Source organism: Pipistrellus kuhlii, unplaced genomic scaffold (assembly GCF_014108245.1).
Source record: "Pipistrellus kuhlii isolate mPipKuh1 unplaced genomic scaffold, mPipKuh1.p scaffold_m20_p_7, whole genome shotgun sequence".
Lineage (NCBI taxonomy): Eukaryota > Metazoa > Chordata > Mammalia > Chiroptera > Vespertilionidae > Pipistrellus > Pipistrellus kuhlii.
The window spans coordinates 40,439,895-40,463,616 of record NW_023425573.1 but is presented as its reverse complement, the minus strand read 5'-3'; the positions used below and the strand labels follow the sequence as shown (position 1 = coordinate 40,463,616).

The window sequence follows — 23,722 nt, the reverse complement described above, 5'->3', positions numbered from 1 at the left end:
TAGTGGACATATAGCTTCTTGTCTGTTGTGGCACCTCCTTGCTCCAAAGTGGCCCCTGTTAAACCTCTGGAGATTCAGCTCCAGTGGAACACTGTTTGAAGCCTTTTGGACTAGTTAAGCACTAAGGTTTTCTTCCATTGCTATGGTTTCATAATTCTAATAAAAGCATTGGCATTTTAATTTTACAAATTAATGGAGTTAAAGGTGAAGGACAATAAACGATAATAGAAACAGTAGCAAAAGTCTTTGTGAAGGACTATCTTAAGGATCTTAGATCATAATTAAGATATTTTAAGACAAATAGCGTGTCCCATTTGACCCAGTAACACCACTTCTAGGAATATATCCCAAGAAAACAGAAACACCAATCAGAAAGGATATGTGCACCCCTATGTTCATAGCAGCACAATTTACCATAGCTAAGATTCGGAAACAGCCTAAGTGCCCATCAGCAGATGAGTGGATTAGAAAACTGTGGTACATCTGCACAATGGAATACTACACTGCTGTAAAAAAGAAGGAATTCTTACAATTTGCAACAGTTTGGATGGACCTGGAGAGCATTATGCTAAGCGAATAAGCCAATCAGAGAAAAATAAATATCACATGATCTCACTGATTTGTGGAATATAATGAACAACATAAACTGATTAACAAAAACAGATTCAGAGACAGAGAAGCACCGATCAGACCGTCAAACCTCAGAGGAAAAGTAGGGGAGGGAGGAGAGAAGGGGGAGCCATCAACCAAAGGACTTGTATACATGCATATAAGTCTAACCAGTGGACACAAACACCAGGAGTATGGTGTGTGTGGGGGAGGCAATAAGGGAATAAGGACCCATAGGTAATACCTTAATCAATAAAGAAAAAATAAAAATAAAATAGGAACAACTGTTAAAAGTTTCTTATGCCAGAAAGATGTAATTATAGTAGATATGTAGGAAGAATCTTAAACTTCTTACTATGTTTTTATTTATTTATTTATTTTTTAAAAAAATATATTTTATTGTTTTTGTACAGAGAGGAAGGGAGAGAGATAGAGAGCTAGAAACATCGATGAGAGAGAAACATCGACCAGCTGCCTCTTGCACACCCCCCACTGGGGATATGCCCGCAACCAAGGTACATGCCCTTGACCGGAATTGAACCCGGGACCTCTCAGTCCCCAAGCCGACGCTCTATCCATTGAGCCAAACCAGACTTGGCAAACTTCTTACTATGTTTTTAAATGTTGAGAATTCTGCTACAGAGACTGAGGGGGGGGGGGGGGGGGAAAGCTTAATTTAGGGAAGAGGTAGCAGTTTCTAGAATTATTTAGATTTAGCTACATCTAAATATCATTTCCATTATTATATACATAGTATACTGCATTTTCTTAAATTGGTTTACTTTTTTTTAAAAAACTTTGCCTCATCCTATGCATGATTATTAGTGAGATCACAGGTTTTATTTATAATGTACATTTTTCTAATACATGTTAATCTAATTATTAAAAAAGGTTTGTACAGTTAATACTTAAAATCATCTTGTGTACCATCATACATAGGATAGTGGTTCCTAATTATAGAGAAGGTAAGGAGATCAATTTCAATATGTCATTACCATGACAACTTTGGAAAAGTGTTAATGCATTGTGTTTCTCACTTTCTAGTTGACAATTTACAAAAAATACCCAGTGAACTAAATTTTTATGGTGAGGTATTATCATATAAAAATTTTTGCTCACTAGTTCTTGGTGAACTTGAGAACTTTCATAATGATTATTCATGACATCAAGCTTATTAAAGCAAATATATCGAATTAAACTCTCCTGTCTTTTAAATTTAAAATATACTTAAATGTAATTAATAATTAGAGATTGGCTTTTTCCTATGAAGTCAGTGTTTTGTTTCTACTTTCTTTTGAATAATAGCTGAAGTCTGGGATCAGGAGTTTGACCCCGTCATGGTCATTCTTCGAACAGTTTACCGTAGAGATGTGCAGTCTGCAATGGACAGATATACAGCATTGTAAGTTCATTATATTGATTAGTATAATAAAGGACATTTTGTATTTATATAGAAACACTTCAATTATAGCACAAATGTGATATGCTCTAATTAAAGTATCCTGTCAGTCCTTAAAGGAGAAAATATTTTAATATTAAAAAATATGGCTGAGATTTATGTTCTCAAAATCTTGATCCAAAATCTGATTTTAATATTATAAAAATAAATTTTATAAAACATAAAATGAGTGGAATTCAAAGATTGTTTGTGGTGTTCTACTTTTAAACCACTAGAGGAGGCACAAGTTAAGAGAATAAAATTGTCTGACATCAGAGATGGGTATCAAAAAGTGTGGTAATATTGCTATTAACTGGGAAAATAGCCAAAATAAAATGAATTTTACTTGTAAGTATTTAAAGTAGTTTAAAATGTTGATGATTGCAGAAAATAAAGTTTGAAGGATATCTTTTTAATGAATTCAATTTTGTATGTTGTATATTATTTTAAATGTACTATTCCCACTTATTTTTAAACCTCAATAATTAATATTATATTTTTGAACATCATATTTTATTTTTGCTTTTCTAAAGCTTAAGGTAAACATTTAAAAAACAAGTTTAAATTGATTTAATTTTGAAAAAAGTAAGTGTCCAGATAACTATCAAAGTATAAATGTATTAGGTATAATTGAAACTCCTCTTTTGCCAGACTTTGTAATAACAGAGATATGTTGAATTTAAATTCCATTGCAGATAAGTTGGAAGAAAATTTTGGTGCCAAATTTTACCATACACCACCAAAATAAAACAAAAACAAAACCTGGTTTACTCATCAGCATTTCTCCCTATTTTTCTCTAAAACCACTAGGGGGATAGTCTGAGGTTCCCCTTTTTCTGCTTTCATAGCAGTGTCTTTCTATGCTTATCATGTGGTTTTATAACTACTTGCTTGTATGCTTTTTTGCTTTATAGTTTTTTTTATTGTCTAAAGTTTTACATTTGTATGCTTTTACTGTACTGTTAGTTCCTTGAGGGAGGATACTTTTGTCTGTATATCTCTTTTACATCTTCAGTAACTCTGTCGGTGCTGGCACATAGTAGGCATCAGAATATATTAGTTGAATAAACAAATTTGAGTGGTTCACATTGAAAAATGAAAGATGGGTGGGAGATAGCATTTGCATGGAAAAACCTAATGTGGCCTTCCTAAATACTGTTGTTTTAAATGGTTCTGCCTTTTTTTAAGGAGGCAGTGGTGGTGGCTGGTCATTTGAGTATTAGATAAGAATTAAATGAATAGTAAATTTCATTCTCTTTTACATTGTAATAAATAGAAATTTGGACTAGGATTGGGCTGAAATTTTCAAAGTCTTGTAATCAATTTTAAAGGGAGAATTTTATTTAACAATACATCTTTATGGAATGCTTGTTATATGCTAGGCCCTCTGTGAAGCAAACAGAATTGCATCTTTTATTTTTCACATAGACTTTTAATTGAGCTCATTTAGACCTGTGGTTCTCAACCTGGGATGATTTTTGTCCTTCACAGACACTTGACTGGGAGGGTTGTTACTGACATCTAGTAGATGCTAGGTCTGTTCCCCAAACAAAGAATTACCTGGTTCCAAATGTCACTAGTGTTAAGGTTGAGAAACTTGGTTTAGATCTATATGTTTGGGGCTTGGGATTATCTTTGATTTCTAGTTTTATTTGCTTTGTGATAAGTGATTGTGATCTGTATATTAGTTCTTTTTATATTTGTTGAGATTTACTTTGTATCTTATTGGTTTTTCAATTTTTATAAATATTCTAAAATTAGTTAAAATTATGTATACTCTAATTAATGGATGTTCTTTAAGATTGTTAATTGTATTGTTAAAAATCTTTAAAATCCTTATCAATTTATTTTTATTGGGCTTTCTGTTAGAAGTATGTTAATGTCCTTTATTAAGGATGTGGATTTGTCAGTTTCTTTGTGTAATTCTCTTAGATTTTGCCTTTTGTTGTTTTGAGTCTGCTGTTAATTCATATAAGTTCATGATTATTATCTTCCTGGGAGTCTGTTATTTTTCCATCACAGAAGAGACAAACTTCCTTATTTTCATTATAAGTTATCCTTTCATTGAGGGTAAAGCTTTTCAGGTCTCAGCTTTATGTGGGTCCTCAGTTCCATCTCTGAGCCTTGTGTGAGAGATCTTGAAATCTTAAACACCTTGAAAACCATTGGCAAACACAGTGTTAGTGCTTGTTGTTAAATTTTTCCCGTTACTTTGGAGAACTCCGCTTTCTCTTTTGTGCTTCAAATATGCCTTCAAAAGGTTATATTTTATGTTTTATTCAGCTTTTCGAGCTGTATTGGGGAATTTTTAGCTTATCTATTTTGTTCAGTGATTATGATTGGAAATTAAAAAAATATATTTTTATTGATTTTTTTTTTTTTTAAAGAGAGAGGGAGATAAATACATTGATTTGTTGTTTCAAGTATTTATGCATTCATTGGTTGATCCTTGTATGTGCCCCGAAGGGAGATTGAACCTACAACCTTGGCGTTTGGGGATGATGTTCAAACCAACTGAGCTACCTGGCCAGGGCACAACTGGAAATTTGTTTGCCTAGCTCTTTACTTTGTATTCTTTCCGTTTATTTTCCTTTGTTAACATTTCCCCATTCATATTTAACTTTAGTTTTAGCTCTCTCCACCCATTTTTATCCAAGTTAGAAGGCAATAATAATGCTCATTTGGTTTTTTCAATCCTCATCTGAGGATATGTATTTTTTCATTGAGAGAGGGAGGGAGGAAGAAAAGGAAGGAGGGAAGGAAGGAGAGAGATAGGAATAGGGGGGGGGGGGGAGAGAGAGAGAGAGAGAGAGAGAGAGAGAGAGAGAGAGAGAGAGAGAGAGAGAGAGAAAAATTGATGTGAGAAACATCAATCAGTTTCCTCCTGTCCACCTGTGTGCCCTGACAAGGGATTGACCTGCAGCCTGGGTTTATGCCCTGACCAGGAATGGAACCCAAGTCCCCTTGGTGCACAGGATGGCGCTCTAATCACTAAGCAATGCTGGCAAGGGCCTATTTAAATTTTTTGATTAAAAATAGTACTGCATATTGATTAAAAATAGTACTGCATAACCCTAGCCTGTTGGCTCAGTGGAAAGTGTCAGCCTGCTGACCAACAGGTCCTATTTTTGATTCTGATCAAGGGCATGTATCTCTGTTCCAGGCTCTTCCTCAGCCTGGGCCCTGGTTAGGTCGTGTAGGAGGCAACCAATCAATGTGTTTCTTTCTTTTTAAAAAAATATATTTTATTGATTTTTTACAGAGAGGAAGAGAGAGGGATAGTTAGAAACATTGATGAGAGAGAAACATCGATCAGCTGCCTCCTGCACATCCCCCACTGGGGATGTGCCTGCAACCAAGCTACATGCCCTTGTCCGGAATTGAACCCAGGACCCTTCAGTCCGCAGACCGACGCTCTATCCACTGAGCCAAACCGGTATCAGCTCAATGTGTTTCTATCAATATTTCTCTCTGTCTTTTTCTCTCTCTTCCACTCTCTCTAAAAATGGTAGACAATATTTGGAAAAATATCCTCAGGTGAGGATTAAAAAAAAATACTGCATATGAAATGTGACAAAATTAATGACAATAAAACACAGTTTATACTTAGTTTAATCTTGAGTCTATCATCTAATTTTAGTTTTGTTTTATTTTTACAGTTTAAAACAGAATGGAAAGTTCCCTGGAAATCCTTGGCCTCCCTATAAGAAAAGGACACCACTCCATCCCAGCTATAAAGGCCTCATGAGACTATTGCACTGTAAAACTTTACATATTGTGCTATTCACTCTGCTTTACAAGGTACAGTAGTGATTTGAATTGAAAGATTGTGATTAGAATTCATTTCCATAATTTTCAAATAGAAGTCCAAAGGATAATATTTATGTGAAAGTACCATTTATAAAGCAAAGTGTATTTATACATTTAAGATGTATGAAGATATGTTGTAATCACATGTTTATGCATTCTAAGTTAAAAATAATTTAATAACTATAGTTTCCAAGTTTCAGATTAGGAATATTTATAAATGGCTTCTGTAGAACAAGAAGTGAAATATGGTGAGATTACTGGAAGTTTGGAATGAACAATAGGGACCAAAAAACCACCAGTAGCCACTAAAATGACAAAACTAGGATGACAGCCGATGGGGCCAGTCACACTGTGTTTAAGGTTGTTCTCTTGTTTTTTTTTAAAACTCTTACCAGGAATGTGACATAGAGGGATGTGAATGGGTTCCTATATGACACATTAAGGTTTTGCTTCTGTTAAAGACCTTAGAAACTCAAAAGATGATATTTTTACTTTCTTCTTACCTTGAATTTGTTTTATTCTTGGCTCTTCTCACATAAACTGACTTATTTATTTGGCTAACTTTAATAGTGTACTAAAAAAATTATATGCATAATATTGTGGAGTATATTTATGCATATAAAACAGGCATATTTATGATGTAATCTGGATAAGAGATGAAAGACAAAAGAACTATACTCACGTTATATAGATAAAATTACTGTAGACAGTTAGAAAGTACCTATAAACATAAACATATAATTAGATACAAAGAAAAATTACTGTTCTTCCTAATTAGAATTTGAAAAATTAAAAATTAAAAGGCATAAATAGAATAATAAGCATATTTGTTATGCACATTTCCAATGACTACATACACATTTATTAATTACTTAAGAAAATATATATTAAACTTAGTTAAATAAACACGATTTTTTAAATTAATATTTACTATGTACTAGTAAAGGAATAATCCTTTTAGATTTTTGTATGTCTCCCTTCTTTTCAACCTGAGCAATTTTTCAATTTATTTCTGTTAAGATTTTAGATGTGTGTTTTAAAATATCTTACATGGTTTATTTTTATTAATTTCCAAGAGGAGTATTCAGTAACAGGATTTAAATTTTTGTTTTCTTCATTAAAAAAGTAAAATATTTTTCCATATTAAAATGATATTTGTATTTATTTTACAAATATCAGACATTTTTGAATGTTTACTTAGTGCTTGATTTTGTTTCAAATGTTTTATATATACTTATATACATTTGTTTAATTTTAGCAAAAATTTTGAGTTACAATTGTTATTTTTATTTTTCAGGTATGATTTTTGAGTTTTAGAGGTTAAATAACTAGTTCAGATGGTGAATCTGAGCACTGTTATAATTAATAAGTAGTAAGTCAATAATTTAAGATTTAAAAATTAAAGTCTTACTGTGAATGACTTAAGTTCTCTCAAGTTATATTTTCCGACCTTTTATTTGCTTACTTATTTTATTTTTATATTTTATTTTTATAGTATTTTATAAAAAATATAAAGGCAGTGTTTAGTTGTTATAAGGTTATTAGGAACACATTTTTTAAAGTTTGAACTTTGTAATAGCTTTTCTTAATTTAATGTTTATAGAAAAAACTTTTATAATTGACATTGCATTGGCAAGTCAACTTTATAAAAACCAATGTCAATAAAACATTTTTTCTCCTGCCATGCTTGTTAAAACATTAATATAGAACATGTTAATAAAATTTCCCAGAAAAGTCACTTTAATTTTTCTGCAGTATCTAATACAATGATTTTTTTCCTTAGCTATGAAATTAAAGCTGTAAGATAGAATGTCACAGGATTTCAAGCCAAAATTTATTTGAATTTAGTAATATTTTATTTATTGAGAGGAGGCAGTGTAATAATAGTAAACATTCTTTGGGAGTCGGAAATCTGTGTTCTGGTTTTGCTTACACAAACTGAATGTGTGTCTGAGCTTTGGTTTCCTCTCTATAAAGTAGCAGATTAAAAGGATGACCTCTATTGCCTCCCAGCCTTCAACCCACTCTTACTGCTGCTCTGATATCCTTGTCATCAGTAGAAGAGTGTCAGCAAATTAAGATGTAAAATATTCTCGTTAAATTATTTTTTCAGATACTAGTATATTTATATAATGGATTTAGTGGACTGTTTAATGTGTTGATCTTTAGGAACTCAGTGAACTCTTTAGATATTGCTTAAAATACTATGTGATCTTGCAAGGGAACTTGTACTTTTGGTTTAGTTTGTCTTTTCATCAAGATATAGCTTTATTACATGTTTGTTTGACCATGCTATATATACTTTTTTATATATATATATATATATGATTATTTTTAAAATCTATAACATTAAAATGTTTTTGGGTATTTAAATGTATATTTTGTGGAAAAAAGTAATTATGAGGTATTTTCTCCCTTTTTAAAGATTTTAATGGATCATCAAAATCTGTCAGAACACGTACTCTGCATGGTGTTATATCTGATTGAATTAGGACTTGAAAATTCATCTGATGAGGAATCAGATGAAGAAGTAAGTAGTTTCATATATTTTTAGACATTAAAGTTTATAACAGGTAATATGTCATCTTGAAATGTATTTACAAAATCATCTTCTTATATATGATCTTATCCACTACTGGAAAAGGCTGTTTTTAATCTTTAAATTCAGGGGTTTTTAGCATTTTCACTGATACATTACACTTTACTTGAAGAATTATTGAATTTGAAATTGGCAAATTTATAATCTGTAAATCTGAGAAAAGTAGTTAATTTTGGTGTTATGGTAATAACATTGATTACTGGTAATAATCATTTCGTCTAGAAAGTCTAATAATTTGATTAGGGATTATTTTTGAGAAGCAAATGTTTTAGGTTAAGATTTTAAGTTAATGAAATGAATCGTATTTTATGGGAGAACTAGAGTCTGGGTACATGAAATTCTTACACTCAGGGGCTGGGAGGCATCCCTCAGCCCCGCCTGTACCCTCTCGCAGTCTGGGAGCCCTCAGGGGATGTCTGACTGATGGTTAGACCCACGGGGAGAGGGTCTGAGCTGGGGAGTGGGTCTAAGCCGGCAGTTGGACATCCTTAGTGCTGCCATGGAGGCGAGAGAGGCTCTGGCCACCACTGCTGCGCTTGCCAGCTGTGAACCTGGCTTCTGGTGAGTGCGCTCCCCTGGGGGAGCACATTGACCACCAGGGGGCAGATCCTGCATTGAGTGTCTGCCCTCTGGTGGTCAGTGTACGTCATAGTGACTGGTTGTTCCACTGTTTGGTCTATTTGCATGTTAGCCTTTTATTATATAGGATATTTAAAATACTTAAGTATACAAGTTAAGATCTTTCAGGAATTTAGAAGTATCATTCCATAAAAGCAATTGTTTCTACAAATTGATTTTAAAATATAAGACATCCTCATTCCCTCCCTTCAAAATGACAAATACAACACAACAGCAAAGAACAAACAAATAAAAAGATTAGGCAGTTGAATCAATATATATTCTCTCATAGATATTAAAGGATCATTAAGATTCCTCTAACTCTAGGTCAGACTTTTAGTTGATTTTTCACACATTCTTCTACAATCATTCCATATTACCATTATTTGGTTATACTAATGAGCGATGAAAAATGTTCTGTACTGTGAAGTATTTTCAGATTTATAATATACTTTTCAGGAGAAATTTAGCTGACTTCCTTTGAATTTACCTATCTTAGTATTGAAAAATGTATTCTTTAATTTGTGTTTGAATTTGGTTTTATTATCTCTTTATAATTTGTGGATGAAGCTGTGAGGATTTATGAATATGACAGACAGTGGATAATTATTTGGGCTTGTTACATCTCCTTTGTACCTTAGACCTGACTTGACAAGGCTTGATATTCATTATGTTTATGTTTTAGGCATCAGTGTGTGGACCAGAACGTTGTCACGACAGTTGGTTTCCTGGCAGCAATTTAGTAGCCAATATGCGACACTTTATAAACTATGTTAGAGTGAGAGTTCCAGAGACTGCTCCTGAAGTGAAGAGAGACTCACCTGCAAGTACCAGCTCTGATGGCTTGGGTTCTTTACATGTAAGTGTGGAAAGGGAGAAAGAAAAAAAGGAAAGGCTTTATGTTATGTTTGGACAGATATCTTGTTTAGGTCATCCTGTGATATCCAAAAGAAAAATAAATGTAGTTGTAGGTGATTATAAATTGTCTTTTCTTTTCTCTGACGTATCTAAGCAGCTTCTGCCTCACCTCTCTTTTTCCTTTAATCTGCCAGAGTTCACGAAGGCCAAAAGTTCTTCAAAGAGAGGTAGATGTATGTGATATTTGCATTAACTAGCAATATGGCTTTAACCGGAAATGTGGATAAACACTCAAGTATTTGTGTGTGTATATGTATGTTTAATTAATATGGTTAAATTTAAAGAGGTGTTTTTTTAATGTATACGTGTGTGTTTTTAATATAGTGATTTAGGAATAATTTTAAAGGAAATTCATAATATTGAACTTAAAAAAATAATACTGAGTGTTTAATAGTGGGTTTTTCTTGGTAGTATTAGTAGTATTTTACATCAGTTATAAGCAGCACATTTGGGTCTGTTTACATTTAGCATTGTTACTAACAACTTAAAAATAAATGTTTCCTAAATCAAAATAAATTTAATGTTTAATTGCCGGCAGCATGCCCATTTATAATATTTTTATTATGGCAATTAATTAACTTTGGTAAAATAAGCTCTCAAATCTTAAAACTCCATATATTGTATATTTGGATTCATTTTGGAAATCAGCTCTCATTGCATGTAGCTTAATTAATTTTTAAAAAGCAGAAATGAAATATATTGCAGTGACATGTCAAATAACTAAACTTAAACACCTAGTGCCTACAATCTATATTTTTGTGAGTAGGGAACATTGAATCAGACATTTCTCATAGTAGAGTCCTGTGGTAGGAGATTTCTTTGCCTTTGACAACATGTTCTTGCTGTGAACATCATAAATAGTTTTTATTAAAATATTGGAACCTTTATAAGAGGCAGCATTTGCCTCTTATGCTGGTAGAGATTACTTTGAAAAACAATTTGGCACTCACCAAATTGCTCAGTGGTTAGAGCATAAGCCTGAAGACCAAAGGGTTGCGGGTTCGATTATCAGTCAAGGGCACATACCTTGCTTGTAGGCTCAATCCCCAGCCTGAGTCAGGGGCCTGTCAAGGCATATGTGGAAGGCAACCAATCCATGTGTCTTCTCATATCAGTGTTTCTCTCTTGCTCACTCTCCCCCTGCCCCCTTCCATTCTAAAAAAAAAATCAATGGAAAAATATCCTCTGGTGAGGATTAAAAAAATTAGAAAAACAGTTTGGACTATTGAAAAATAGTGTATATTATAATTTAACTCATCAAAACATTGGAGCATTCTTTTTATTCTTGCTTAAACAAATTAATGTGTATCTTAATTAAAAATGATTTCTAAAAGCTCTAATGCAGATTGACAGCTTTAGCATAAAGGCTATTTATATCTAAATTAAGAAAAATGGTTTTTAAAAATCTGTTCAAATAACAATTTATAATATTCAAATATGAAGCAGATCAATTTGATTTTTCATCTTTATATTTCATATTAATAATTTTAAGCATATATGTTAGAAATAATTTTTAAATGTTTGAAGTTCCTTAAAAATGAAATTAATTAGCAGTTCCTATTTATTAATGTAGAAAAAAATTAATTTATAATTTTCTTCATTGGAAAATATGACAGTTTTTAGAAATTAGTATAGTATTGTATTTTAAAAAAATATATATATTTTATTGGTTTTTTACAGAGAGAAAGGGAGAGAGATAGAGAGCTAGAAACATTGATGAGAGAGAAACATCGACCAACTGCCTCTTGCACACCCCCTACTGGGGATGTGCCCGCAACCAATGTACATGCCCTTGACCGGAATCGAACGTGGGACCTTTCAGTCCACAGACCAACGCTCTACCACTGAGCCAAATCAGTTTTGGCTGTATTTTTTTTTTTTTTTTTTTAAATCCTCACCTGAGGATATTTTCCCATTGATATTTATTTATTTATTTATTTATTTATTTATTTATTTTTATTATTATTTTAAAAATATATTTTTATTGATTTTTTACAGAGAGGAAGGGAGAGGGATAGAGAGTTAGAAACATCGATGAGAGAGAAACATCGACCAGCTGCCTCCTGCACACCTCCCACTGGGGATGTGCCCGCAAACAAGGCACACGCCCCTGACCGAAATCGAACCCGGGACCCTTGAGTCCCCAGACCGACGCTCTATCCACTGAGCCAAACCGGTTTCGGCTGATTTTTATTTAAAAAAAATATATTTTGATTGATTTCAGGGAGTAACATAGAGGTAGAGAGATACAAACATCAATGATGAGAGAAAATCATTGATTGGCTGCCTCCTGTACACCTCTGTACATCCTGGGGATCAAGCCCAAAACCTGGACATGTTCCCTGATTGGGAATCAAACCATGAACTTCTGTTATATAAATTGATGCTGAACCACTGAGCTATGCTGGCTGGGCTCCATAGATTTTTAGAGAGAGTGAAAGGGAGGGGGAGAAACCTATACAGAAACATTGATGTGAGGGACACACATTGATTGGTTGTCACTTGCATGTGCCCGTGGGGTGATAGGGCTGGTGTGGTCAGGGGATTAAGCTTGCAACCAAGGTCCGTGCCCTTGACCAGAACTGAACCTGGGACACTTCAGTTTGCACTGTTGCTCTATCCAGTGAGCCAAACTAGCTAGGGCAAATATGGTATTCTTGAAGAATGTTGGGTAGAACAGCTTTTCTTTTTTTAAACTGATGAGGAACTTAATTTATGAATTTTCTTTAATATGACTATAGATACTACTCAAGCTTTGTCTGTTTTCTCTAGTAGATAGATAGATTCAGGAGTTTGCAAAAGAGGTGTTATCTTGGATTATCTCCTTTCTTCTCTTCATTGTTATTTTCAGATTGAGTGGGTCTAGGTATATTTAGTAAAGAGTCAGATTTCTTAAAAAGAAAATCTATTGAAACATATCTGCATGAAACTTTGAACATTCCCCTTGGAAAATGTAGTACTAATATGTTTTTAAACTCGACACTGAGTAACTTCTTTGATTTCTTTCTTTTTGTTTTTTAATGGTAGAATTCTGGTACAGCCCAAGTTTTCAGCTTAGTAGCAGAGCGTAGAAAGAAGTTTCAGGAGATCATCAATCGTAGCAGCAATGAAGCAAATCAGGTGGTTCGTCCTAAAACTTCAAGTAAATGGTCTGCTCCTGGTTCAGCTCCACAGTTAACTACAGCCATTTTGGAAATTAAAGAAAGCATATTGTCTTTGCTAATTAAACTTCACCACAAACTCTCAGGAAAACAAAACTCCTACTATCCTCCTTGGCTTGATGACACAGAAATTTTGATCCAACCAGAAATTCCTAAATATAGTCATGGAGATGGTATAACTGCAGTAGAAAGAATTTTACTAAAAGCTGCATTGCAAAGCAGAATGAACAAACGTATCGTTGAAGAGATATGTAGAAAAGTGACCCCTCCTGTACCACCCAGAAAAGTCACTGCAGCAGAGAAGAAAACATTGGACAAAGAAGAAAGGTAATTTATTTTATTTTTACTGTTTTTAACATGAAGGGTACAGTTAAAGATTTGATATAGCTTCCCTTATTGGCTATCTGAGGACCTGGGTGTTTAGTATCTATAATCATAGCTTAATGCTTTGTAAGATAAATGGAACCAAACGTAGTTGGTGCTTGTGTGTGTAGTATGCTTGAGTTAGTTGGTGTTGAGAAAACAAGGCTTCTGACCCCAGCATTAAATTACTGCCTTAAACTTATAGGCCTCTGTGGAAAATTACTACTGCTGTAATTACCATGGGAATCTAATAACTCTCCTGCTGTTTTCAAAAACTTTTATCAATTTAACTTTAAATGAATACAGAAAATTTAAAAATATATTTTAAATATATCTGAAAATAAAAATCAGACTATTTTAGTTCCTTTTGGTCCTTTCCACTCTTTTCAATGTGTGATCACTGATTATTAAGCAAGGAATGTATTAAAACATACTTATAGCTCTAGCTTTTGGAACTTGAGATTGCCTTTAATTTGCTGTTAAATCCTGATATTTATAAAATTTTAAAAATCTTTCTTGAATGATTTTCCTTTTTATCAAGATAAGGGAGGATAGGAGGAGACTCAGGCTTAACAGTAAAATTGATGTGCTCAGTTTTGTCCATTATTGAGTTTAAGGGGTTCATCCAGGTGAAGATGTCCAGTCAAGTAAATTTGACATGTAGGGGAGAATTCTTAGTTATAGCTACAGATTTGGGCACATAAGTGATAATTAAAACCTTGTATATGGAAGAGTATGTACAGTAAGAGAACACTTAATATAGGACTCAAGAAGAAAACATTAAAGGGAGTGACTGAGGAAGGAGTGTCTACAAAACTGAAAAGGGAAGCTAGATTAGAATAGGAGGAGAACTTCAGAGAGTGGCATTAGAGAAATCATGAGGAGATTCAGGAAGGAAGAAAGTTCTCAACATTGTTAAGTGCTGCAAAAGTTCAGAGAAGATTGGCTGTTCCATTTGACCTTATAGTTAGGAAGTCATTTTGGGTAACTGTGTCAGGAGCAATTTTAGTCACATATGTAGTTGTACTTTATTGCTGATGTGATTTCATTATATTACAAGTATACATAAAAGGATTTGGAATATTATGAATATAGGAAAGTCCAGATTTCTCATCCTATCTAGTTAAAGAGTAATATGCAAATTGACCATCACTCCAAGATACAAGATGGCTGCCCCCATGTGGTCAAAGATGTCTGTCCCCATGTCAATACAAGATGGCTGCCACAAGATGGTCAGCAGGGGAGGGCAATTGGGAAGAACCAGGCCTGCAAGAGAGGGCAGTTGGGGGCGATCAAGCCTGTAGGGGAGGGCAGTTAGGGGTGACCAGGCCAGCAGAGGAGGGCAGCTGGGGGCAACTGGGCCTGCAGGGAGAGGCAGCTGGGAGGGACCCAGGCCTGTAGGGGAGAGCACATGGGGGGTGGGCAGACCAGCAAGGGAGAGCAGTTAGGGGTGATGAGGCTGGCAGGGGAGGGCAGTTTGGGGTGACCAGGCCTGTAGGGGAGGGTGGTTGGGGGGGTGGGGACCAGTCCTGCAGGGGAGGGCAATTGGGGGGGGACCCAGGTTTGCAGTTGTGGGGGGACCAGACCAGCAGGGGAGAGCAGTTAGGGGCAATGAGGCTGGCAGGGGAGGGAAGTTAGGGATGACTGAGTTGGCAGGGGAGGGCAGTTGGGAGGGACCCTCCCTTCAGGGGAGGGCAGTTAGGGGCAATTAGGCTGGCAGGGGAGCAGTTAGACATCAGTCAGGCTGGCAGGGGAGTGGTTAGGGGGTGATCAGGCAGGCAGGCAGGCAAGCAGTTGGGAGTGGGCCTAAATGGGCAGTCGGACATCCCTCGAGGGGTCCCAGATTGGAGAGGTTGCAGGCTGGGTTGAGGGACACAACCCCTATGCACGAATTTTGTGCACCGGGCCTCTATTAGTTCTTTATAATAGGAACTAGAGGCCCGAAGCATGAAATTCATGCAAAAATAGGCCTTCCTTCCCCCAGCTGCCCGTACCGGCTTCCCTCTGGCACCTGGGACCCAAGCTTCCCTCCAGCTGCCGGCAGGCACCCAGGACCTGGGCTTCCCTCACAGCAGCCCCAGCTTGGTCTAATTAGCATATTATGCTTTTATTATTATAGATTGTTATAAATAACAATTTACATGACAAGCAGGTGAACAGTTGGGAGCCAGTAGTCCTGGATTGTGAAAGGGATGTCCGACTGCCTGTTTAGGCCTGATCCAGGTAGGATCCCAGAATGGAGAGGGTGCAGGCTGGGCTGAGGGACACGACCCCCGTCTTCCCTGCATCAGTTTTGTGCACCGGGCCTCTAGCTCTTATATAATCACAATACACTTTTCAAATAAAATTAACATTTTGTTTGAATTAAAAATCATTAGATCCCAAATTCCTATTGCTGTTAACTGTACAAAGGCCTTTTCATACATTATATACTCCTGAAAGAGAGCAAATAAACCTTAGGATGTCTGGTACCTATCACTTTATTTCTATTTAATTTAGGCGACAAAAAGCTAGAGAGAGGCAGCAAAAATTGCTTGCAGAGTTTGCTTCACGACAGAAAAGCTTTATGGAAACTGCAATGGATGTTGGTAAGTCAAGATTTATTAATTTAGAACTTTCATAATTATAGTTATTATTTTAGGCACTATTTAGTCTAATCTTCCATAAGTTTTAAACATTACCAGGAGATTATTTCTGTTCTTTACTTAAACAATGGAGTGATGGAAGATCAGACTTTTACTATAGGAAGTACATTCTGTTGTTGAATAGCTGCAATTAGAAAGTTCTTTCTGATGTCTCCGTACCTCAGGCCTTTACAGCTCCTCTGATTTTCCTTGTGGTTTTCTCTTTCCTTCTAGTTTTAGAATTTCCAGTCAGTCAGCTTTCCTGTGGTTCTGGATGATGTCTGATTAACGAAATGCCAGGTGTGGGTGTCAGACTAGCCCATTCTGTGCTCCTGCCTCTCCCATAGTCTCAATGTGCTTTCTTCTTTACTCCTCCAGTTGTAGGACTTCCCTTCAGCCCGATTTCAGATGCTTATGAATGATGGTTGTTCTGTATTTTAGTTGTAATTTTGATGTGATTGTGGGAGGCAGTGAGTACCAGTGTTTACGCTGCCATTTTCATTCTATTTATGTATTATTTTTTTCTCTGATTTTTTTATTGGCTTCTTTTTATTTTTCTTTAATACTGGGAATTATTCAAAGCTTTATTTTGGCCTTCCTCACTTTCAATAACTATTAGATACATGTTTATCTCCATGAATTCTTTTTTAAAAAAAATATATTTTATTGATTTTTAACAGAGAGGAAGGGAGAGAGATAGAGAACTAGAAACGTCAATGAGAGAGAAACATCGACCAGCTGCCTCTTGCACACCCCCTACCGGGGATGTGCCCGCAACCAAGGTACATGCTCTTGACCGGAATTGAACCTGGGAACCGACGCTCTACCACTGAGCCAAACCGGCTTTGGCTCCATGAGTTCTTATTAAACTTAACTGAATAAATAAAGGAGGAATAGTTGGTTTCTCTTTTATCTCCTAGTAAATATTGCGATTTTTTCCCAAGAGCTGAGATGTCAATAAATTTTCCTTCTGAGGTGCCTCAAAGAAAATTAAAACAATTTTCTTAAATTATAATGTCTTAAAGGTGTTTTTAATACAAATGTCTTTGCTTCTGTATTTTTCCTTTCAGTTTTGTTTGTGAATAATACATTTTAATACAAACATATTATTTAAAGTCTTTCATTATATCAACTCTTTGAATATTTTGTCTTTTTCTAAGTAAACATTTTATTTTAGCAAGCTATTTTTCCATAATTTTATTACAATATACCTCAATTGGTATTGAAGCTCAAAATTATTTCAACTAAGTTTTTCCCCACATTTTCATTGAAGAGAGATTTTTCTTCTCAGATTCTCCTGAGAGTGATATTCCTATGGAGATCGCCACAGCAGAACCACAAGTTTCTGAGGCAGTATATGATTGTGTTATTTGTGGCCAAAGTGGCCCTTCCTCTGAAGACCGACCTACAGGATTGGTTGTTCTGTTACAAGCATCCTCAGGTAAAATTAAAGTACTTTTTCAGTGGGAATATTTTAGAAATAAAGTATATACAACAGAGTAATAAATATCTGTATTGAATGGAAGTTTTACCTTTGTCTAGATATAACTATAGATGTAGATAACAAGGGTCGATTTAGAATTGTATAGCAAAGATTCTTAATCTGGTTTTATCTGACCTTGCTGGACATGAGTTGGAAGAACTTTTTAACAGAAAGAGATCTTTATACGTTAGTCTTTTTCCTTAAAATGATATGGTATATTACCAATGCTAGGTGACTAATTGCTGAGTTTAGTATTCTTGGCAATTTAATTTTTCTTAAATCTGGAAGCATTTTAACACCAGAAATATTGTCCACTTATATATTGATTTTTTATTTTTTATTTTTTATTTTTTTTAAGAGAGGAAGGAAAAGAGAGAAAAAGAAAGAGAGTGAGGGAGAGAAACATCATTGTAAGAGATACATCCTTTGGCTGCCTCCCATATGTACTGGGAATCAAATCCTTGACCTTCTGGTGCATTGGATGATGCTCCAACCAACTGAGCCACACTGTCCAGGGGTGTCAACTTAATTATTTTAATTGCATAAGGCTTATTCAGGTAGCTTTGCCCTTGTATCTTGAGCTACAAGAAAGTGCCATTTTTAAAACAGTCCACTGACAGATATGTTTGCCAATCTGTAGTTAACAAAACAATTTTTTTTTTTTAAGAATTTGTCTGAATGTTCTCTATTCTCTCTCTAACTGAAGTATTTTGAAGTAGAGTTATGATTAGGGTTAGAAGATATAACATTTATAGGAGACTCAGTAGAATCCTATTTTCTTTTCATTAGCTGGAAAATGGAGATTTAGAAAGTTTAGAAACTTGACCTGACTAAAAAGAAGTAAGAAATATGGATCTTGAAAATGACCTCAGATTTTCTCACTGTGCAGAATATAGGCAAACTGCTGCAGTTAAATATTTTACCATTTTTTCTCCCTGCATGATCTACAATAATAATCTGCTTCATGTTGATATTTATTGCTGTGTTGCTGAGAATTACCTGAAAGAGAAGTTGGGGTGCTTCACTGGGCTGGGAAAGGTTAAACTAAATCAGAAAGCAGGTCTAATTAAGTAATTTATTCTACATATATAAAAGTCCAGTTTACTCGCACATGCGCAATACATATAAAGCTCTTACTGGTGCCAATTGCACATGTGTGTTTTGATCTGTCATTGTCGATCGTGAATTTGGTTGACACTTCTCTTATAGAGAAAGGACGAATAGCAATATAAAATGTCTTCTAATTTCCTTTCAATGTGCACAAATCTGTGAACTAGGCCACAAGTAGTTTTATAATGATAGTTGGAGACTTTATTTATTTTTAAAATGTATTTTATTGATTTCTTACAGAGAGGAAGGGAGAAGTATAGAGAGCCAGAAACATCAATGAGAGAGAAACATCGATCAGCCGCCTCCTGTACCAACCTCACTGGGGATGTGCCTGCAACCAATGCACGTGCCCTTGACTGGAATCGAACCTAGGACCCCCCAGTCTGCAGGCAGATGCTCTGTCCACTGAGCCAAACTGGTTTCGGCAATAGTTGGAGACTTTAATCTCTCATTTTCAATAATAGATAGAATAGCTAGACAGAATATCAAAAAAAGAAATAAAACACTTAAATAACACTATACAATAATTAACAAAAATACCGCCTACTTGTATGGAATACTCTAACAGTAGTAGAATACAGTTTTCTCAATTGTACATGGAACATTCTCCAAGATAGACCATGGGTTAGCCATGAAACAGTTTCAGTACTTTTAAAAAGACCGAAATCACCCAAAATATCATCTCTGACCACATGGAATGAAAGTAGAAATCAATAATAGCAGGAAACTTGGAAAATTCACAAATATGTGTAAATTAAATAACACATTCTTCAACAACCAACGGGCCAAAGAAGAATTAGAAGGTACTTTGAAACAAATGAAAATGAAAACACAACATACCAAAACTTATGTGGGTGGTGAAAACAGTGCACGGAGGAAAGTTTATAGCTGCAAATGCTTCCATCAAAAAAAGATCTCAGATCAGTAATGTAACTTTATACTTTAGGAACTAGAAAAATAGGAAAAGCTGACTGCAAAGCTAGCACATAGGAAGAAATAAAGACTAGAGCAAAGATAAATGAAATAGAGAAAAGGAAAACACTAGAGAGAATCATTCTTGAAAATATCAAAATTGACAAATTTTGTAGCCAGAGTGACTAAGGAAAAAAGGACACAAATAAAAAAGACTATAAGAGAATATTATGAATAATTTTGTTAATAAATGATGTCCTAGATGAAATGGATAAGTTTCTAAAAACAAACTACCAAAACTGATTCAAGAAGACATAGAAGGTGGGGGAGGGGGGGTCAATTGGGGAAAAAGGAGACTTATGTAAAACTTTAGACAATTAAAAAAATAGTTAAGAAAAGAAGAAAGAAAATTTGACAGACCTTAAATATGAGATTGAATCTATAATCAAAAACATCTCAACAAATAAAAGCCCAGGACCTGATAGATTCTGTGGTGGTTCTACCAAACATTTAAATAACACTAATTCTTCTCAAACTCGTCAAAAGGAAAAAAAAGGAGAGAACACTTCCTAAGTTATTCTAGGAGCCCAGCATTACTCTGACACAAAAGCAAAATCCTAGCAAACCAATACAGTAGTGCATACATAATGCATAACCATATTTTAGTTGTTAGCATTTACTTCTGTCTCTCTTTTTGCCACTACTCTCCAAAACTTGGGGCCCACAGTGAGTGTTATGGTTAATTTACCTTCCCTAAGAATGGCTCTTCCTATGCTTATCAGTCTTATAATAATGTATGGCACTGTATGTTTATATCCTCACTACCCTTTTTTGTGCTTTTACAATTATAAAATCCTAGTATTTGTTTTTCTCCTTTTGCCATATACCTCTTCTCAAGTGTATTTTGAAAAGTTTTATATCTACAGAAAATTTGGATACCTTTTACTTACACTCACCAGTAATTAACATATTGTCATATTTATTTTTCTTTCCTTCTTTCCCTCTCTTATTTACTCTCCGTTTCTATTTCTCTCTTCAGAAGAAAATGGCATACATCATGACATTTTATTCCTAAATATTTCAGGCAGTATCTCCTAAGAACAGGATATTTTTACTATAACCACAGTATCATCATATCCAAGAAATCTGTTATTATTAATAATAACATCTAATATTCTATGTTAAAATTCTCTCAATTGTCCCAGTAATATTTTTGGAGCAAAGTCTTTTCTTGATCCAAGAACCAAGATTATGCATTGCATTTCATTGTCATTTCCTGTTAGTCTACTTTAATCTAGGGCAGTTTCTCCAGACCTTTAGAAAGTGTTGATGAGTCCAATCAGTTCTATAGAATGAGGCTCATAGTGACAGCTTGTCCTATTATTGGTGATGCCAGTGAAGTTTGATCACTTGGTTAAAGTGGTAGGTAATCTATATGATGAGGCTCTAGTAATTTACCCTTTTACTTGATTCCTCATCTGAATCAATGAATGTGTTATCTGTTTCCATTAGTACTCTTTCAGTACTTAAAGTTTCTCAAATTTGACCAGTCAGAACTCCTTTAGATCCTCATGACTGCCCCCTCAGTGTTTGAATTACTCCCTTTTTTTTTTTTTTAAATCCTCACCCGAGGATATGTTTTCATTGATGTGAGAGAGAGAGAGAGAGAGAGAGAGAGAGAGAGAGAGAGAGAGAGAGGAAAAAAGAGAAAAATATCGATGTAAGAGAGAAACATCAATCATTTACCTCACATATGTGCCCCTATCAAGGATCGAACCCACAACCTAGGTATGTGCCCTGACTGGGAATTTGACTTGCAGTCTTTTGGTGTACAGGATGACACTCCAACCAATTGAGCTGCTTGGCCAGGGCTACTCCTTACTTTTTATTACACAAAATTCCAGCTTTTATGCCGAAACCGATTTGGCTCAATGGATAGAGCGTTGGCTTGGGGACTGAAAGGTCCCGGGTTCGATTCCGGTCAAGGGCATGTACCTTGGTTGCAGGCATATCCCCAGTAGCGGGTGTGCAAGAGGCAGCTGATTGATGACACTCTCTCATCGATGTTTCTAACTCTCTATCTCTCTCCCTTCCTCTCTGTACAAAATCAATAAAATATATTAAAAAAAAAAAAATCCAGCTTTTCTTGAACTTTTTCCCAACCTTGGATCTGTTTCCTTTTCATTGAGAGATAGTGTATTTAGAAATAAAGTTTATTTGTTACTGGAGTGTCATAATTTCTAGACTTTTCCAATGGACACACTTTGGAAACCATTCATCCACCATCAGTCCATCTATTGATCCTTCAATCAATCCATTGGTCCATTTTTCCATCCAGAGTTCATACCCATATTTTACTGCTAATTTAAAAATTAAATATTGGCCCCAGCGGATTTGGCTCAGTGGATAGAATGTGGGCCTGCTGACTGGGGGTCTCGGTTTGATTCTGGCCAAGGACACATGCCTGGGTTGTGGTTTCAGATCCTCAGTAGGGGACATGCTCAGTCAGTGATTCTCTCTCATCATTGATGTTTCTCTCTCTCTCCCCCTCTCCCTTCCTCTCTTAAATCAATAAAGAAATATATTTTTAAAAATTAAATATTGGCATATTTGGAGTTTTATTTACTCTCTAGAACACATGTGTCAAACACAAGGCCCGCGGGCCAAATCCGTCCCGCCAGGCCTTGCAATGTGGCCCGCACCGCGCTGTCATCACTGCACTCCGCTGCGTTTCCATCACAATGACAGTTTATGACTGTTCAGTAAACCATTCGGCCCGCGATTTAGGCTGGATTTTAGATTTTGGCCCCTTCTCTGATTGAGTTCGACACCCCTACTCTAGAAGAACGCTACAGTATCACTTTTTTTTTTAGGGTCTAATAGTGCAAAAATTAGTCAGCTGATTATAATATAAATAACTTGGCTCTTAAGGTGAATCGGGCCTATATGTTGGCCATTTAATAAGCTCTTATCTCTGTTGTTAATGTAGTTTTGGGGCAGTGCCGCGACAACACTGAGCCAAAAAAGCTGCCTATCACTGAAGAGGAACAGATCTACCCGTGGGATACATGTGCAGCCGTTCACGATGTGAGGCTTTCCTTATTACAACGCTATTTTAAGGATGTGAGTACCCTTTTTATCTACTGGTATTTTAGTCTGCAAAATTCATAGTTATTTCACTCCAGAGTTTTATGTATATTTTTCTTACACATAGTTAGAAAAATGTCATTCTGATTTAGAATCTGGAACTTTATTGGAAAAAATTAATATGTGAATAGTAAAGAAATGAAATCTGTCAATAAGTGAATATTTTAGGTTATAAATGTTATATCTTTGTTTTAAATGTTATTTATTGGGAGTTATACAAATTTAATACAATGGAATCATAAGTATAATATTAACTATAAAGACTTTTCAATATGGCATGAATATTTTTATGAAGATTTTTGTTTCCTTTTTTACTTTCACTTAAAGATCCTATATAATAAAAGCCTAATATGCAGATTGTCCCCTTGACTGTTAGTTCACCCAGGGACGGGGCTGGTGGTGGTGACTGCAGGCAGCAGGGGGAAAGGAGGCACCCCTGCCGGCTGTTGCTAGGGACCCCACCCATGCACGAATTTCATGCACTGGGCCTCTAGGATACAATAAAATCCCATTGTGATGCTGTTTAAATGTAAAGTAGGGCCAGGGTTAATATATGGCTTCTATGGTTTCTAATAAACTCGGTAGACTTTTTTCTAGCTCTTTGCACGTAGATGATGTTGCACTCAGCTGTCTCAAATCTTGGAAGACCAGCTTTATTTATTTAATAGCAACAGCATTAATTTCTTTATAAAATTTCTTTTTTGGTACCATTTTAAGCATTTCCTAACTGGATTACCAAATGGGGTTTCCTTTCACTTGTTGTGTTTTGGATATTGCATCTTGATTTAAGTACATATATGATAATAACTTAAATTGCTTAAAATGTGAAATGAAGCATTATTTTTATTTAACTATATGATGATTATCTTAATAGATTTTCAAATATAATTTTTTCTTGTTGGTCCATAATGCACTGGATTAAATGGAAGA

The 23,722-nt window shown here is 35.2% G+C and overlaps 1 protein-coding gene across 16 annotated transcripts in view; it reads left to right on the top strand.

The window, feature by feature from the left end:
• Positions 1–23,722, top strand: part of UBR3 (ubiquitin protein ligase E3 component n-recognin 3) — a 128,987-nt gene that overhangs the window by 64,069 nt on the left and 41,196 nt on the right. For 8 of the 16 annotated variants that reach the window (XM_036420510.2, XM_036420513.2, XM_036420502.2 and 5 more), the window contains 9 exons: positions 1,915–2,011; positions 5,707–5,848; positions 8,283–8,387; positions 9,760–9,933; positions 10,127–10,165; positions 13,020–13,480; positions 16,016–16,104; positions 17,414–17,581; positions 22,635–22,768. In XM_036420510.2, coding sequence (XP_036276403.1) covers positions 1,915–2,011; positions 5,707–5,848; positions 8,283–8,387; positions 9,760–9,933; positions 10,127–10,165; positions 13,020–13,480; positions 16,016–16,104; positions 17,414–17,581; positions 22,635–22,768 — 1,409 coding nt within the window. The remainder of the gene's footprint in view (positions 1–1,914; positions 2,012–5,706; positions 5,849–8,282; positions 8,388–9,759; positions 9,934–10,126; positions 10,166–13,019; positions 13,481–16,015; positions 16,105–17,413; positions 17,582–22,634; positions 22,769–23,722) is intronic. The other 8 variants (XM_036420515.2, XM_036420508.2, XM_036420509.2 and 5 more) reach the window with 5 other exon arrangements.